We start from the raw sequence: 16,852 nt of genomic DNA on the forward strand, positions 1-16,852 counted from the left end.
AAAAAAAAAAACTTTTTGTACCAACTGAGGTTCTTCCTAATACTTTCTGCAAAACTCATCATCGTGTCCGTCTTGTCCACTAATCCCACCTTCGCATTGTACTCGAGTACACATGCAGGCTTTCTCTTCTTCTCGCCTGTTACCCTATCCACCTTCCCTGTGTCTTCCAGATGTGCATCGTGCATGGACGTCAGGACATGCACATCTCTCTTGTCATGCCATTTGAGCTCAAGAAGCTTGTTGGTATGATATGACTCCGAGTCCCCTTTTTTCATCTTTTTGGAAAAATTTGGAAGCCCCTTCCTGTTGGGCCGAATAGTTCCACATGCGTTTGTTTTTTTTTGTCTTGAAGGCAGTTGAACAGTGGTGGACTACTGTACCAATTGTCCACATATAGCGAATGTCCTTTTCCAATGTAGTGTTCAAGTAGCTCTAGAACGATAGAGCCAGAAAATCCCAAATCATTGACCATGGTCATTTCTGTCGTGGCTCCAGTGTACACAGCGAATTTCAGAATGTAGCCGGTTTTGACATGGCACAGAACAAAGAACTTGACACCAAAGCGGTGCCTCTTCGAAGGAATGTATTGCCGAAATGACAGCCGCCCTTTCCATGGCATCATAGCCTCGTCTATGCACAGGTCTTGGTGTGGAATCAGTAGGCTGCTCAGCTTGCTCTGAATTGCTTCCATAAATGGCTGCACTGTTCTCAGCCGATCTGTGATATCTGTGGAGTCGCTCAGATGGAGGAGCCGCAGGAGGAGCAGAAAGCAGTTCAACGAAGAAACGGTAGCAAAAAATGGCGTGTGCAAAATAGGGTTCGTGCTCCAGTAGTCTTGCAAGGCATTCTTTCTTATCAGGCTCATCAGCAGAACGACCGCAAGGAAACAGCACATTTCTGTTACATCCGTCCACCCAAGCTCTCAGCCGCGACGTGCGTGCAACTCCTTGTGCGCTCGTCTTCACTCGTGTAAACTGATTCATTTCACTCACGATGTGTGTAACAATTGGCTCATCAAAAAACAGCTTGAAATAGTCACCTTCTTGAGCATACGGCTGAAGAGTTGTGCTCGCAGACGGTCTGGAACGTGACGCGTCGAAAGGAAACAACATCGGAGAGAAATCGCCTTTCTTCCAGATATTTTTCGTTTGCCGCGCATGCTTCCGGGATGATGGTCCCGCCGTTTCAAGATCAGAATCTGATAATGCGGAACTAGCCTCTTCCTCAGATAAGACGCTGTCAGAGTCCGAATCCGAGCTCGGCTCGTATTCAGAATCGGAGGAGCCACCGCTTCAATACGCAGACGAAGGTCCCGCGCGGTCAGCCATCCGAAAGTAACCGCGCGCAGCGGGGGTGCGCTTTCAGTGGCCCGCAGAACGGAGAGAAATGGGACGCCGTGTAATAAAGATGAGAGAGGGAGATCGAAAAAGGCTAAAACAAAGTTAGAGAGGCTTTACGTTTGCTGATGCAAGCCGCAAGCGAGGGTGCGATGAGAGAGCGAAAGCAGTAATCGAGTCATGTGTCGGTCGCTTTGACTCTCGGAGAGGCAACGGCGCGTGCCCCTGAAATTGACGAGCCGTAGCACACACGCCGACAGAAGAAAAATAAAAACCTGCAAAACAGCGGCAGATGGCAGAACAACCCTTGAACCCATAACCACGCGCGCATGCCTCATGATCCGGCGAACGCAACCGCGCCACTCAGCAAAGAGAGAGGGGTGGGGTGGCAGTTGCTCCGTACTCTTCAATACATGTACCAAACAGTGCGGGGCGAAAATACGAACTTGTAGAAAGATTCATCAGATGGTGCGGCCAGTCCAAGAGCACCAGCTTTGCGCTCAAGCGCGAAATTTCGAACGCACAATAGAGAACGTACCGGTACGTCACTGACACTGTCGGGGGGAAGCGCGAAGACGTACCGATATGTCCGTATCAGTGAAAGGGTTAAATGCTGCTGAGAACGGTCATTAATGTTCACAGGTCATGACATGCCACACGGTTACGCGACAGGGAGAAGTTTCGTTTTTATGATGAGGCCTCTAAAGCGCACAGACAACGTGGCAGCAGTGAAGTGGGACTGTGTGCTTATCTTCGTATTGGTCTTTCTCTCATGGCTCTCTTAAAATAGGAGGGGCGCATGCAACCTTCATGTGGTAACAGTGGTAGCAGCTGATATGTTTTCTTAAAGGGGCCGCGAAACTCATTCTCAGTGCACTGTTTTGCCTGTTGGTTGCATAGAATGAGTTATAGTGACGCTATTAGCATTGGAAATACCGTGTATATTCCAGTTTTTTAATATTTTAATTAGCTCTCAAGAACAAATTCATAGCGCTGATAGTGTCACCACACAGTGGTGGTTTTTAGCACTGCATACGAAATCATCGGGTGGGAGCGGGCGGGAGCCTGTACATCGCCGATGTCAAGATCACAAGGCGTGCTGTGTGCACACAAGTAGTGAGCTGTGGCCGTAGGTAAATCCTGTCAGCCATGAACAGAGCTACGCTGATGCATTTCCCATGCTTCTGCATGTTGATTTGGTTCATTTTGGATGGTATGAAATTTCGAATGATACGAATATTTTTCGCGAGTCCGTGAGATTCATATCAGTGTCTCCATGAATAGTATCTCCATGAATAACACGAACAGTATCTCCATGAATAGAAGGCATCAAAGCTTCTGATAGCTACAACACTGCATTTCTCTGAGCAAAACTAAAAGTACACTAGGCAATCAAAAAGTAACAAAAGCAGCATTGTGATCAGCTGTTTTAGCCCCATATGCATACAGTAGAACCTCGTTAATTCGAAGTCTGTCAGACCGCGAAAAATCATCGAATTAACCGGGTTTTCGAATTATCAAAAATCGACGAAAAATGAGAAATAAACGTACGAAACATGGCTGCATCAACACTGCACCTTTATTTTGCCTGAAAAACGGTCACTTGAAGTAGTCATCGATGCGCGACTGCTTGGCGCGGTAGTTAAAGGCGCGTATATACTCCGACGTTCCCGGCGCGCGGGCGAGAGCCGGTTGTGGTCGGATACGTCAGATCGGCGACGCTACGCCAGGCGCTCCGACACGACTACTACTTGTGGCTACGGGAGGGGAGGGGGAGGGGGGGGGGGGGGGGGGGGTGCGGCGGGCGCTCGCTCTTCTGCCACCCTTTGATTAGGGGCACTGCTTGGAGCGGAGCTCCGACGCGAGCGCAAAACGTTCTTCGTTCGACACGCCGCCTGGGAGAGGAGGCGAGTGGCGAAGGGGGTAGAGGGGAGGAGTGGCGCGGGAGGCGTGCGCAGTGCATTCTGGGTGGGCGGCTTCGGCGCGCTCGGCGCAAAATAGAGACATGCTCCACGGTGGGGTCAGAGTGCGCCGAAGCCGCCGGACACGTCTGCGGTCATCGCCGTGCCGCGCGCGCGCGCTACGTTGGAGTATAAACGCGCCTGAACATAGAACACGTTTGATCGCGGCACCGAACAATCAAAACGCTACGAGCAGTGCCTGCCATGAGCTAGACAAACAACGGAAACGGAGCCAGAAAAATTGTGACCTAGTGGCACCTGGTTGTTGCTTTGTCAACTAAAGCTAGCCTCCGAGACTAGTAGTACACCGTGCAGATAGCTGAGGCACAACAAACCACCGGAAACCGAAAATTGATTTACAGTGCCGCCTGGCTGCCACTCTGGCAACTCAACTATACTGGCCTCAGAGACTGGCAACACATTTTTCTTTTCGCGAATCACGGAGGCCACGGTTTAAACCTACGTATTATCCAGATAGGGGCGCGCTGGCTGTTCAAATTATCCGGCAAATTTTGCATGCAAACTGTTGGGACCGCCGAAAACCTTCAAATTACGCGGGATTTCGAATAAACCGAGTTCGAATTAACGAGGTTTTACTGTAGATGGTGCGCTTGACATGTACGTCAGGATGCGCGTGTCATCCGCTAGGGTCCCTAAAAATATACATCTCATTCGGCGGCGTGTTTAACATCGTCAGCACGCGTGATTGGCAAAGATAACATGATTGCATCTCAAACAGCTTCTTTTTGCTTCATTGCTTCTGTGAGACTTGTTCGTCCCAGCGCAACAGAGACTGAAGTGGCCATCACCTAAGCAATACCAAACTAATCTTCAGTTATGCGCATTGCCCAACAACAACTTTTGAACACCATTTAGCTTTCTTTCGCAGACATAAGGCATTCAGTCCTAACTGATGGACACACTTGTGCAATGAGCACAGACGGTAGTACTTCGTTTGTCGCTATTTAATTATTGTTAATATTTGTTACTGTTAATAATAAATGCACCGAATGCTTTTCTTAACTGCTTGGAATAAAACAAAGCGCTCACTACAGAATAAAATATGGTCCTTCCTCGTTACTCATGCAGCTGCAAGATAAAACTCACTCACATGTCACTACACAATGAACTGACTATGAGCTATATGTGCACAGAACAAGGAAGGTGACAGGAGAAGCTGCAAGGCATGCCCCGTGCACAAAGCTCACCTGGGGCAGTCTGGATGCTTTCACCAACATTCCATAGGTAGACAAGCCCGTCTGAAGAAGCTGATGCAAGCAGGTGGCTATCAGGGCTGAAGGTGCAGAAGTTGACTGCCTTTGTGTGGCCACTCAGGGTCTGCAGCTCATTGCCAGAGTGGCTCTGCCATAGCTGCAAGCACAGACGGAGGCAGAACAGAGAGAACAAACACACGTGTCACCTTGTCTTTTAAAGATGGCAAAAAGGTGATTAAAATGCAGCTATAACGGGTCAAGTTACTTGCAGTGAAGGCACAAAAAAAATGACAGCAACAAACAGAGAAGTAACCATGATACACACAGGTAGAGAGAGAGAGAGAGAAAACATTACCACTATACATATGCTCACAGCAGACAATGTGAACCACAATGTCAATGCAACTAAAGAGATGAGGAGCACCTCAAGACTGCACCGTACAATGAACGCGGGAGACTTGCATACCTGAAGATGAGAATTTGACACATCAATAGGCACTTCTGTGAAAAACATGCTACATGAGATGAATCTGCATTTTTTGCTAATTCTGCAGCATTAATTTTTGTGCACAGTTTAAAGCAGGGACGCAAAACTAAAGCCACAATTTCTGACCAAAAAACATCTATGCAGATTATTGCTGAAATCAATACCTAGCTCTTCAACAACCTATCCAGAAAACTGTATCCTGACATGTTGAGTAAAGCAAAAAAAAAGAGAGAGAGAGAAATTAGAGTGTATTGAAGCCCTGGCGGTACATCCACAATGCATACCTCGAAGAGCTGCCTGCATAAGTGATACAGTCAATCCCAGAAATATCAAACCCGGATACTATATCGAATTACTGCAAATAACGAACAGTCAAAACATCCCCTTGGAAACCTTCTGCAAAAGAATGATGTTATCTGTGGAGCAAGCCCTCACCCTGACGAAACTGTCCTCCCCAGCTGAGGCAATCACACTGTCATCAGGGCTGAATTCTGCATGGTTTACTCCACCCTTCAGGGTCTTCATCCTGACGGCAGCCTGGGACCAGTTGTCAGGCACGTTCCTGAGAAGACAAGCCAGCAGACATCTGTCACTTGACCAGCCCATTTTCAAACAGCAAAACGGTAAGGAAAGAGCTAAGCACGGAAGGAACTTTGCAACACATCCCATCCATCTCTGCACCGCTGACTGTAGCCGCATTCTTGCTCTTTATGCTGCATCTCCCCGCCCGAACCAGTTCCAGAGGTGGAACTGACAAATTGTCTTCAGGAGCAATCCTGGTAGCAGGAATAACTGCATTTTGGAACAGGCCTAGAGCAGGCAAAACGAAGTTTTGGAGTAGGTTGGGGGCACTGAAAATGAGTCGTTTTAGCTTTAAAGTTACACAGACTCCATTTTAAAACCGTATAAACAAGCTGGTACATTCACAGCATGCACAGCCAGTGAAGTGAGGTCATACAGCGTGCGGTGAAATAATCCTTATGTGCCCCCAAATGGTTCTCAACTGGTGCAACTTGCGCAGCCTCTATTCCATAGTGCCTGCAATCTCTACCATAGCTACATGAGAAAACGAGATGCTACCAAGTTTGATTAAGTATTACATGCATCTTCAGCATTTTGGCAAGTCACATTTTTAACAACCCTACCAGACGACAGCGTAAGTGTTCACATTTTTACACAGCCTTTTTGAAACCACGACTGCATGTCGCCATGCAACGATAAAAGATTTTTTGGCCACTGTCATGCCCCCCTATTTTTTTTTCCAATGCAAGGGTTACGTCTAAATGTTAATGTGCAGCAGAGAAAGAATCACTGATCGCGCTCTCTGAAAAGAGACACAGAAGCTTATGTCACTGATTTGTCACAGAAATATCACACTACAGTAGCCAACTGATTTTTCAGACTCCAGTAATTCGGACTCACGCAGTATTTCGGACTTCGCTCAGGAACCGTCAAGCACCTCTTAGGAACGTATACATTTTCATGACCAATATTTTGGACTAAAATAGACGCCAACAATATTGTGGAGATCGTTTTTCAACCTAAAGTTAGTTATTTCAGCCTAACGTAGACACGAGCGGGCATCGCTGTTGCAACCAACCCGCTCCCCGCCGTGAAAGGCGCCATCTTGGATTTACCGTATTTACTCGCATAATAGGCGTACCCCCAGTTTGATCGCGAAAAACCAGATTTTTTTATTTCCGCGCATAACAGGAGCACCCCGAACTTCACACTGTGATCAATATTGCAACGGATATTCACAGAAGACGATGAGAAGGAAGTGCCTGACTGGTGTGCACGCGCTATTGTTCCGTGCCTCCTGTGTGGTTCGCTCTGCGCTCCGGTCGCCCTTGCTTGTGACTAGCCTTTCGGGCAACGTAACATCTTTGGTGGAGGTGCTGGGTATCGTTCCCAGTACCACGGAGCTCCGAAGCGGTCGTCAAACCGGTGCTACTACCATCATGGCCCCACCCAGCGAGTCGCCGACAACTTCTGCTGCTCCTTTCGTGGTCATGGCTTCGTCCCGTAACCCCGGTACATTTTCGGGAAACGACGGCACCGATGTCGACGACTGGTTAAGCCTTTACGAAAGAGTAAGCGCATATAACCGGTGGGATCAAACGTTAATGCTTGCTAACGTAATTTTCTATCTGAATGGAACGGCGAGGGTGTGGTTTGAAACCAACGAAGAAGAACTTACCAGTTGGGATATATTCAAAGAGAAATTGCGAGCACTCTTCGGAAGACCTGACGATAGGCAGATCACTGCGAAAAAACAGCTTGCTTCTCGTGCGCAGTCGTAGACGGAAAGTTACGTGGCCTATATACAGGACGTATTGGCACTTTGCCACAAAGTCGATGCCACCATGAGCGAGTCCGACAAGGTGGGCCACGTGCTGAAAGGCATTGCTGACGATGCCTTTCATCTGCTCGTTTGCAAAGACTGCACAACTGTTGACAGCATTATCAAGGAGTGCCGTCGCTTCGAACAAGTCAAAAGCCGTCGCATTTCTCAGCAGTTTTCCCGACTTCCAAACACGGCCGCTACATCTTCTTGCCAGGACCAACGACTTCAAACTCAAGTGCCCTCACAGTCTCCTCCTGTCACCGACACTGTGACAAGAATTGTTCGCCGTGAACTCGAAGCCCTAGCCCCTGTGGTAACATCATCGACCACACCTAATGACACACTGCCTTCCGTGTCGCTTATTCAGGCTGTCGTGCGGCAAGAACTCGCCCATCTCAACCTCCCTCCGGCTTTGTGCGCAATCGGAAACTCGTCCCCACAGCCACCACCTCCAGTCCCTTTCCGTCCCACCTATTATTCACCACGGCGTTACCGCGATCCGAATGAGTGGCGCACGCCAGACGACCGCCCAATCTGTTTTCAATGCTCTCGGGTCGGCCACATTGCCCGCCACTGCCGCAGCCCCTGGTCGTCACCCCCGCGAGACATCTCCTACTACCGTCCAAACTACACACGCCGCTTTTCACCCCGCCGCCCATCCGAGACGTCTGAGGCCGCCGATCAACCTCCACGACAGTCCTCCCGTTCGCCTTCGCCGCTGGCCCGCCGCTCACGCTCACCGCAGTCGCCTCGTGTTTCGACTGCTGCGTCCTACCGCCCCTCTCATCGGGAAAACTAAGTGATGCAGCTCCCGGAGGTGACGCTGCATCAACGACCCGGACCTCAAACCCTCTACTGACGACTCGACCCAATCTGCTAGACGTTACAGTTGACGGTGTTCCTGTGCAAGCCCTTATTGACACCGGTGCCCATATTTCCGTGATGAGTGCTGCCCTCCGCCGTCGCCTACGCAAAGTCCTTACGCCTGCAACGTCCTGTGTGCGCGTCGCGGATGGTGCTATGCCTGCTGTCGAGGGACTGTGCACCGCTCGCCTGACAATCGGTGACCACAGTACGCCGGTTCAGTTCACCGTCCTTACCACATGCGCCCATGACCTCATTCTCGGTTTAGACTTTTTGTCGGATCATTCTGCCCTCATTGACTGCTCGCAGGGTGTCCTTCACCTTGAGCTTCCCCAACTCAATCCTGACCCCATCGACTCGTCGCTCCGGTTGACCTGCCCTGACTATGCCCACCTGCCCCCTCAAGCCTTATCTTTCGTTTCCCTCATACCTTCTCACCCTGTTCCCGATGGTGACTACATCGTTGCGCCAGTCCTTGACCTCGCACTGACCCGCAGTGTTGTCCTGCCCCATACCATCGCCACCATACCATTACACGCCTCATACCATTACACGACTGCAAACTGCAGCACGTTCAACAACATCGCGTGGAACAGCCGCACTGAGTTTTCAGGGATGCTCACTTTAAACGTCTGTTCGGAAAGCTCCACCTCCAGCCGGAAGCCTTCTCAGCTTAGGCCCACGAAAACCTCGGCGATAGGAGTCGCATATGAAAATTTTTGCATGTTACAGTCGCAACTGGCCCACTTCTCGGTCGCGTCGAATTTCCGGCCTGCCACATGCTTTCCGTGTTCGACAGCAAACTCCCAGCCGTGTAGCTGTTAAGATGCTTGCTCACCATGCTAAAATAGCAATGCTCGGTGGCAGCACATGAAAGCCACAACTACGATGAACTAACACACTACCACAGATCCCAGGCCTTTGACAGCCACAAAAAACTGGAGCTGGTGATGCTGATGCCGATATGGATAGTGAAAGCTCGCGGCGGAGGAAAATGGTCTCGGGCGCCATCCGTGGGCGGCACCTGGAAGCTCCTGTGCGTGCGTGAGACCTCCGCGATCAAGCGCCCGTTGCTCGCAGCAGGAGCAGATCACAGAGGACCCAACGCGTGAATTTTGAAGGCGATTCCTGCGTGGGTCGTGGGAAGTTTGGCTGGGGCCCTTATTACACGGATAATTTTTGTTTATTTTTATTGCGAAAGCAATACTGCTCGAGGTTTCCGCTCTTGGCCGTCGTCCCGGAGAATCCACCATTGACCTTTAGCATGACCTATGTGGGACGTCATACCAGCCGTGGAAAAGCGGGGCCCCAACTCGGCTCGTCGCGATCGTCCCAGCGAATCCTCCATGCCGCAGCTGCGCGGCGCTGCAGCGAGGGGCGCTCGCTGTACGTGACGTCATGCCAGCTGTGGAAAAGCGAGGCCCCAACTCGGCTCGTCGCGATCGTCCCAGCGAATCCTCCATTCCGCAGCTGCGCGGCACTGCCGCGAGGGGCGCTCGCTGTACGTGACATCATACCAGCTGTGGAAAAGCGGGGCCCCAACTCTGCTCGTCGCGATTTGCCCAGCGAATCCTCCATGCCGCAGCTGCGCGGCGCTGCCGTGAGGGGCGCTCGCTGTACGTGACGTCATACCAGCTGTGGAAAAGCGGGGCCCCAACTCGGCTCGTCACGATCGTCCCAGCGAATCCTCCATTCCGCAGCTGCGCGGCACTGCCGCGAGGGGCGCTCGCTGTACGTGATGTCATACCAGCTGTGGAAAAGCGGAGCCCCAACTCGGCTCGTCACGATCGTCCCAGCGAATCCTCCATGCCGCAGCTGCGCGGCGCTGCCGTGAGGGGCGCTCGCTGTACGTGACGTCATGCCAGCTGTGGAAAAGCGGGGCCCCAACTCGGCTCGTCGCGATCGTCCCAGCGAATCCTCCACGCGCCGCTGCCGTGAAGGAGGCGCTCGCTCTACGTGACGTCATGCTAGCTGTTGAAAAGCGGCCCCCCCAAGTCGGCTCGTCGCAATCGTCCCAGCGAATCCTCCACGATACGTCGGATGATGTGTATAAGGTGAAGCTGCAACGATGTGCTGCAGCTAAGAAGCGGAGGCGTGCGGAAGAAACGGATGAAGAGCAGGAACAAAGTTTAGCTAAACGGCGTGCATATTAAGCAGCCAGGCGAATGCGTTCAACATCTCTTGATCTGGGTGCTTGCTTTCGCAATCCACTAGGCTTAACCAAGCTAAGCCTCTGGCAAATTTTTTAATATTTCCTTCGAGAAAGGATGTGGCCCGTACACAGGTGCGTTTATGCAGCATGTTCAATTCTGCGAGTGGAAAAATTTCCGGAAAGTTTACCCCACGTAATAGGTGCACCGCGAACTTTCAGCCGGATTTTTTTTTTTAGAAGTGCGCCTATTACGTGTGTAAATACAGTAAACGTAATCGGTGGGCGCAATCAGACTGGCTTGGATAGGCTTGGCTATTTGCTCTTTATTGTTACCATTCGAGATAGTGGAATGCTCCACATGTTGCCATTGAGATAGGCTACAAAGAGCGCGTGATCACATTGAAAACAGTACAGTGGGACAGCTGTAGCATCCACCGCGGCTTGGATGGTGCCCCCACGGTGCGAGGCAGCAAACATGATAGGAGTGGGGAGGGGGAGACTGCATTTGGAGGCACTCGCTTCTGCTCGCGTCTTCCCGTAGGTTACTCATGGGTTGCTTCTCAGTCTTCGCGAGCGTCATTGCCCCATGCAAACTGATCATTCATGCTTCGCACAACAAGTGCATTCATTCGCAGCATGACTGGAGCCGCGTCGCACTGTCTGGTATCATGATGTGTTAGGGTGTGGACATGAAGAAAGCATGGCTATGACTCAGATAGGGCTAATATTATTGCTTGTAGGCGGAACATGGGAAGCGCCGGTTTTCACGATTTTGAAAGCCAGTTTTTCACAGAAAAGTTTTTTTTTTTAAAGTTCAGGGATTTTTCGGACTGTTCGGCTATTCAGACCATTTTTCGGGTCCCGCCGGGTCCGAAAAATCGGTTGGCGACTGCATACACAGAAACGTAATGGCGGATCCACAATAACATGAAACATTTTCCTATTTATCAGTAATATTCTACTAGCCACGAGGACTTCCTATCCTATCCTATTCATGATCCAGTGGACAGATTGTGATGGCGTCGCAAGTTCACATGACCTAGGCGGTCCATCTGCCCTCTCAGGACTCTGCTTTGCCTGCGATTGATTCTGTCATGATCCGAACAGCAGTGAGTCTGAAGATATCGCTGTTTCATCAGGATTAAACTCTGACATCGGCGATGACAGAAACCAGCCTGGAATTACAGGCGGCCACGCACTGGTGCCCAACTATGCGGTTTCCATTTATTTTTTAGCAAGAACACTATTCAAGATAGCAATTTAATTTCTTCATACCTAGTGGCCAAGAGAATATCAAACATTTTGTTTTGTTTGGTTTATTAGGGTTTAATGTCCCAAAGCGACTCAGGCTATGAGAGATGCCGCAGTGAAGGGTTCCGGAATTTTCGACCACCTGGGGTTCTTTAACATGCACAGACATCACACAGTACACGGGCCTATAGAATTTCGCCTCCATCGAAAATCGGCCGCATCGAGGACCGAACCCGCGTCTTTCAGGTCAGCAGCCGAGCGCCGTAACCACTGAGCCACTGCAGCAGACTCAAACATTTTGTATATTTCAGAAAAATTCTTAATGTTGTTTCTTTTTTTTAGATAAAAGTGTGTTTTCACAATTTCTGTTCAATTTTTACCTAAAATATTGTTTTTGGGAAAAAATATTTTCTGTTGCAACGCAAAATTCGTTACTCAATTTTATATGCTTAAAGAGCATGTTTATTTAGGTAGTGTTGTTTTCGTGTATTGCATTAAATCTTAAATGCAACAGTTTTTGCAGAAAAAAAAAAACCTACTGAAACCTACAAAAAACGGTCATTTTTCCCACGGTAAGGAAAGATTTAAGCCACTGAGAAAACAAGGGTAGGGAAATGAAGGGCTTGCTTTGACGCACACATGACGGAAGCCAACAGTCAGTGAAACCAAGGAAAGCACAGGGGAATTTTTTTTTAAATTTGTGGTGTTGATCAATGGGAAATTAGTAGTGTAATCATTTTATGTCTGACAGACAACTGATTAACTGTTACTACCAGCTGTAGCTCAATGTCATCCCGCTGCCCATAAATGTGACAACATGCAGTGACCACCACCAACAGGATGCAAAACTCTGTGACCAGCTCAATAAGCAGCAGTAGCTTTTCACCAAGACCATATACAGTAGAACCCCGCTGTTACGTTCCTCACTGTTGCGTTTTCCCGGCTGTTACGTCGTTTTCTTCGGGTCCCGGCATAGCTTCCATAGGATCCAATGTATTGGGAACCCCGCTGTTACGTCGTAGCCGAGAAAACGATCCCGCATGATACATCGCAACCGGGCTCCCCGAACCCAACCGGGCAATGCGCGCCAACCAGCATTTTGATTTTTGACGAGTCTTGGCCAGGCTTGGCTACGGAACTGGCTGCAAGAAGCCGCAGGCGAGTTGGAGAGACCGCCACTAGATGGCTATCTGCCTCGCGCGCCGAACGCCGCGATCTTTATCGTGGGAGGTGGTGAGGAGGAGGGGGCGGCTGCGGTCGCTTATCAGCGCGTCTTTTCTTTCACTCTTTCTTTTTATCTTTTAACTCTCCTTTATCTGCAAGTGACAGGGGTGGTGGCTCAGCTGGAGCCAGTCGGCAGGGCCCGTGCAATTTCCTTTTCATCCTTCTCAGTCGCAACAACATCTTTATTGTGCTTTGATGGCGTGATAGCGTTGAGTAAGCCGAAAGGGCTTTCCCTTGAGGAAAAGCTGGACGTACTAAACGCAGTCGACAGGCAGCCAGGGCGGCTTACGTGGAGCAGCGCGGCGAGCAGCCTACGAACATTTCAGTGCTTGACGCTGTGCACAACGTCGCTTCAGCGTGGACTGCAGTGAGCGCGTGAACTGCACAGCACTGCTGCGTGCGTGCGGTGTGGCCGCACCGCAAAGCGACGCTGACAGCAATGCGGCCTTTACTATTGAGAAACGCGTTCTTTCCAGCGAGCGAAAGAAACTGCAATCCACCATTCTCGATTTTTTAAAGTCCTAGGGTCAATTTGCGGAAATAAATTGTTTCTAGTCAAAGCTGCACTGTTTTCATTAATTTTCGGTGCTTTCCTCACTGTTGCGTTTTCCCGGCTGTTACGTTTTTTTTTCCCGGTCCGGTGAAAAACGTATGAACGCGGTTCTACTGTAGCCTAAACGCGAGGCTGAAATAATGTGGTGGGCTGAAATATGCTAATGGGCGAGGAATAAAAGGCCTGGTGACCACGCATGTTTGCTTTAACTTAATAGAGCTGCATCTTACTTTCTCATATGATGGTCAAATGTTTAGGGGAACCCCCAAGGTGGAGTAGATTCGTGATAAGGGAGTAATTACTCACTGACATCCACTCGAGCGCAGCCATACGGCTACAAAGGAAAGCTATACAGCTTTCTCAGAAACTTCGTAGTTAAAGAAAAATTCGTCCTGGTCCGGGACTCGAACCTGAGACCACCGCTCCACCGGAGCAGTCGCTCTACCAATTGATCTAGCCGGGACGGCAAGCTCATGGCAGGGCGAGAGCGAAATGATCTATAACTCGAAGTGGGAACTGTGTTGGTCAAATGTTTAGGGGAATCCCCCAAGGATAGATTTGTAATAAGGGAGTACTTACTCATTGACATCCACCCGAGCACAGCCATACGGCTACAAAGGAAAGCTATACAGCTTTCTCATATGAACATGTGAACAGGACATCTAAGAAGCGATCTGTGGACATTTTGCAATGAATCTAATCCAAAATGTGCTAAAGCTTATCGATGCGACAGCCCAAGATAATGCTGGACAGCCAAGTGGCGTTCACGTGTGCCGTGTGTCATCTCTGCCTCTCCACACAGTTTAGCCACTGCTGTTGGGTAGCAGTTTGCACTTCTAACTGATTTTCTTTCACTTCCCCAAGCACGACGAAAAAAATAGTAAGAAGCAAGCCGAAAAGCCTTACGTCCACACAAAGTATGGTGTCTCACAGCCTCCCCGAGCCCGCTGCTTGGCTAGGGCCAGGGCCTTGTCATGCACGGTGGAGCCCCGTGGTTGGCTCAGTGCCAGCTGAATCACACTGGAGTCGCGGTTGGACAGCAAATGTGCATTGGGCTGCAGGAACCTCAGCATGTCCTGCCTCTCCTTGGCAACCTGCAAGTGCAAAACACAGCCTCAGTGTCCCCAAACCATGCATGTCAAAGGAGCATGCCCAACAGAACGTCAATAGGGGCTAGCCTAAAAAAATAAAAGCCAGAGATGTCCACCTAGCTTTGATTATCATAAACTGCTGAACTACCGCAAGATGAAGCAAGGGTCTCCAATATCAAGAGGGTGATATGTTCCCAAGCATTGAGGGGATCATTGATTTCCAGAGTTGAGGCAGCAAACAACGCAATTTCTGCCAGAACTTTCATAATGATCATGACGCAGTCTAGCAGCCACTGAAACCCCATTTTCTAGCGCAATAGAAAACATCCTGGCAGCATCGGGAGCCTAAGGGAAGTCTATTTCAAGATAATCAGATGTATTCAAGTATAATCACCTTTCAGTAACTGGTGTGGAGCCTCAACTGAGAGACAAAGAAAGGCACAGTAACTGTCCCCTAGCTCGATCCTTCCTGCAGTACGCCCCCTTTACCTCATGGCCAGGAGGCATTCATGACAAGGTAAATAAATAGCACGTGGCTAATCTGTTTTATAATCCCCCCCCCCCCCCTTTTTTTTTTTTTCAAAGTAGCGCACTGCTCCCTCCACACATCCAGATTTGAAAGGGAAGGCTGGTGTCAGCTAATGACCAGCACTAGTAACTAACACCCTCGCGATACCTATATTCGTGGCACTATTAATGGCATGGTAAATTGTTTAGAAGTATGCTCCTGCATCTTTGCGCTGTCGAAGGAACACTGACAAGACTACAGGTGAAACAAACCAGGACACTGATGCCAACCAGCCCAGTCTGAGACTATTACTGTACACTAACTAAGTTGTTAAACTTCAGTGGTGGTATGCATTAATTTTCAACAGGAAATTAGAACAGTTTTTTTTTTACTTCACGTAAACAGTAACTTGAGCATCACTGTGCATTCTAAGTGGCAACATACATGCATTGGAACACTCACTACAGCACAATTTCAATGACTGATACAATTATGGTCAATACGAATTTCGGAAGTTTTTCGGATGGTCTACATTGTACAGAACATGTTACGATTCAGGATATTATACAAACAGCTTTTAAACCCGGCATGGATGATACAAGCGCGTGTGCAACCACCCGCAGCTGGTCTCAGACAGGACAGCACACCCACCCCTTTCTCCCCCAATTCCTGGGCCCAAGCTGCACTCTCTCTCTACACCACCTCCTTTCACGTCAGTCAAGGTGAGTTGGATGGGCAACGTCACCCAGTTGCTGACTGGCCTGTTGGAAAAGGAGTCTTGCAAACTGCACGAGTTTACTGCTGCCGCTGCCACCCTCCCACTGCTCCCACCGATACATTCCTTCATGCACTGTGGTCTTGGAACATTTCGTGTGGCGCGACATCGACACTGAGTGCCTGCTGGACTCTAGCCAAGTGCGTGCCAAGAGATATCTCGGAAGTGGAAGGTTCTTTTATTAAGGAGAAACTGGAAATTATGAAGGAGGTCGACGAAAACCCCCCAAAAAATGTGTCAACTCGGCGAATAAGCTAGGCCTAACACTGTCGACACACTGCACTACTGTTGAGCAGTGGGACATTATTTTGAAGAATGTCCAGCACTTCAGCATCAACATGATGCAAGCGAAGACGGCTATGAAAGTTGAGCTAGAGAAGGTTCTCCGGACATGGTTTCGTGAGGTGACGGCAGCCAGTGTCAACATGGATGGCAAGGTGCTACGTGAAAAGGCCAACGGCATAGCCCTTTCTCTTGGCATCGAGAATTTCCAAGCATCTGGGGGTTGGCCGCACCGCTTCAAAGGATGGCACGGGCCTGTTTATAAAACCGTTTGCAAAGAAGCCAAGAAAGTGGTGAGTAGACCATCGATGACTGGATTAATTCTTTGCCGGTGCTGACTTCCCTGGTATGCACCCCGTGACATTTCCAAAGCCCATGAGGCAGGTGCCCGCTTCAACCTGCAAACTGACAGGAGTGTGCGTGTGTGAAGGCCCAGGCTTGCCAGGGCGGCCAGAAAAGTAAGGAATTTCTGTACTTTTTTTTGCTGCAGTGCCGATGGAATGGAAAAAATGCAGCTCATCGTCATCAGTAAGGCTAAGGAACCAAGATGCTTTCGATCGGCCGGACATTTACCCTGCTTACATAAAGCAAACAAGAAAGCTTGGATGACAACGCACTTGTTCTGCAATTTCTGATCAGCTTAGATCAGAAATCAAACAACAGAAAAGTTCTCAATCAGTGTTCCACCCACCCCAAGCAAGTGACATTAAACAATGTCACCTTCATGTTCCTGCCTGTGAACATAAGCCATTTACAGCCATTGGACGCCGAAATAGCCCAGAACGTAAAACACCACTTAAAGGGAC

The 16,852-nt window shown here is 49.5% G+C and overlaps 1 protein-coding gene across 2 annotated transcripts in view; it reads right to left on the minus strand.

Moving 5' to 3' along the window:
* LOC149371996 (apoptotic protease-activating factor 1-like) overlaps nt 1-16,852 on the minus strand; it is a 79,550-nt gene that overhangs the window by 35,116 nt on the left and 27,582 nt on the right. For both annotated transcript variants that reach the window (XM_089566349.1, XM_089566350.1), the window contains exons 9-11: nt 14,297-14,484; nt 5,435-5,561; nt 4,507-4,669 (exon numbers count right to left, since the gene is read on the minus strand). In XM_089566349.1, coding sequence (XP_089422475.1) covers nt 4,507-4,669; nt 5,435-5,561; nt 14,297-14,484 — 478 coding nt within the window. The remainder of the gene's footprint in view (nt 1-4,506; nt 4,670-5,434; nt 5,562-14,296; nt 14,485-16,852) is intronic.

The sequence above is a fragment of the Amblyomma mixtum genome, chromosome 1 (genome assembly GCF_055824585.1).
Source record: "Amblyomma mixtum isolate Tamu chromosome 1, ASM5582458v1, whole genome shotgun sequence".
In the NCBI taxonomy this organism is placed as follows: Eukaryota; Metazoa; Arthropoda; class Arachnida; order Ixodida; family Ixodidae; genus Amblyomma; species Amblyomma mixtum.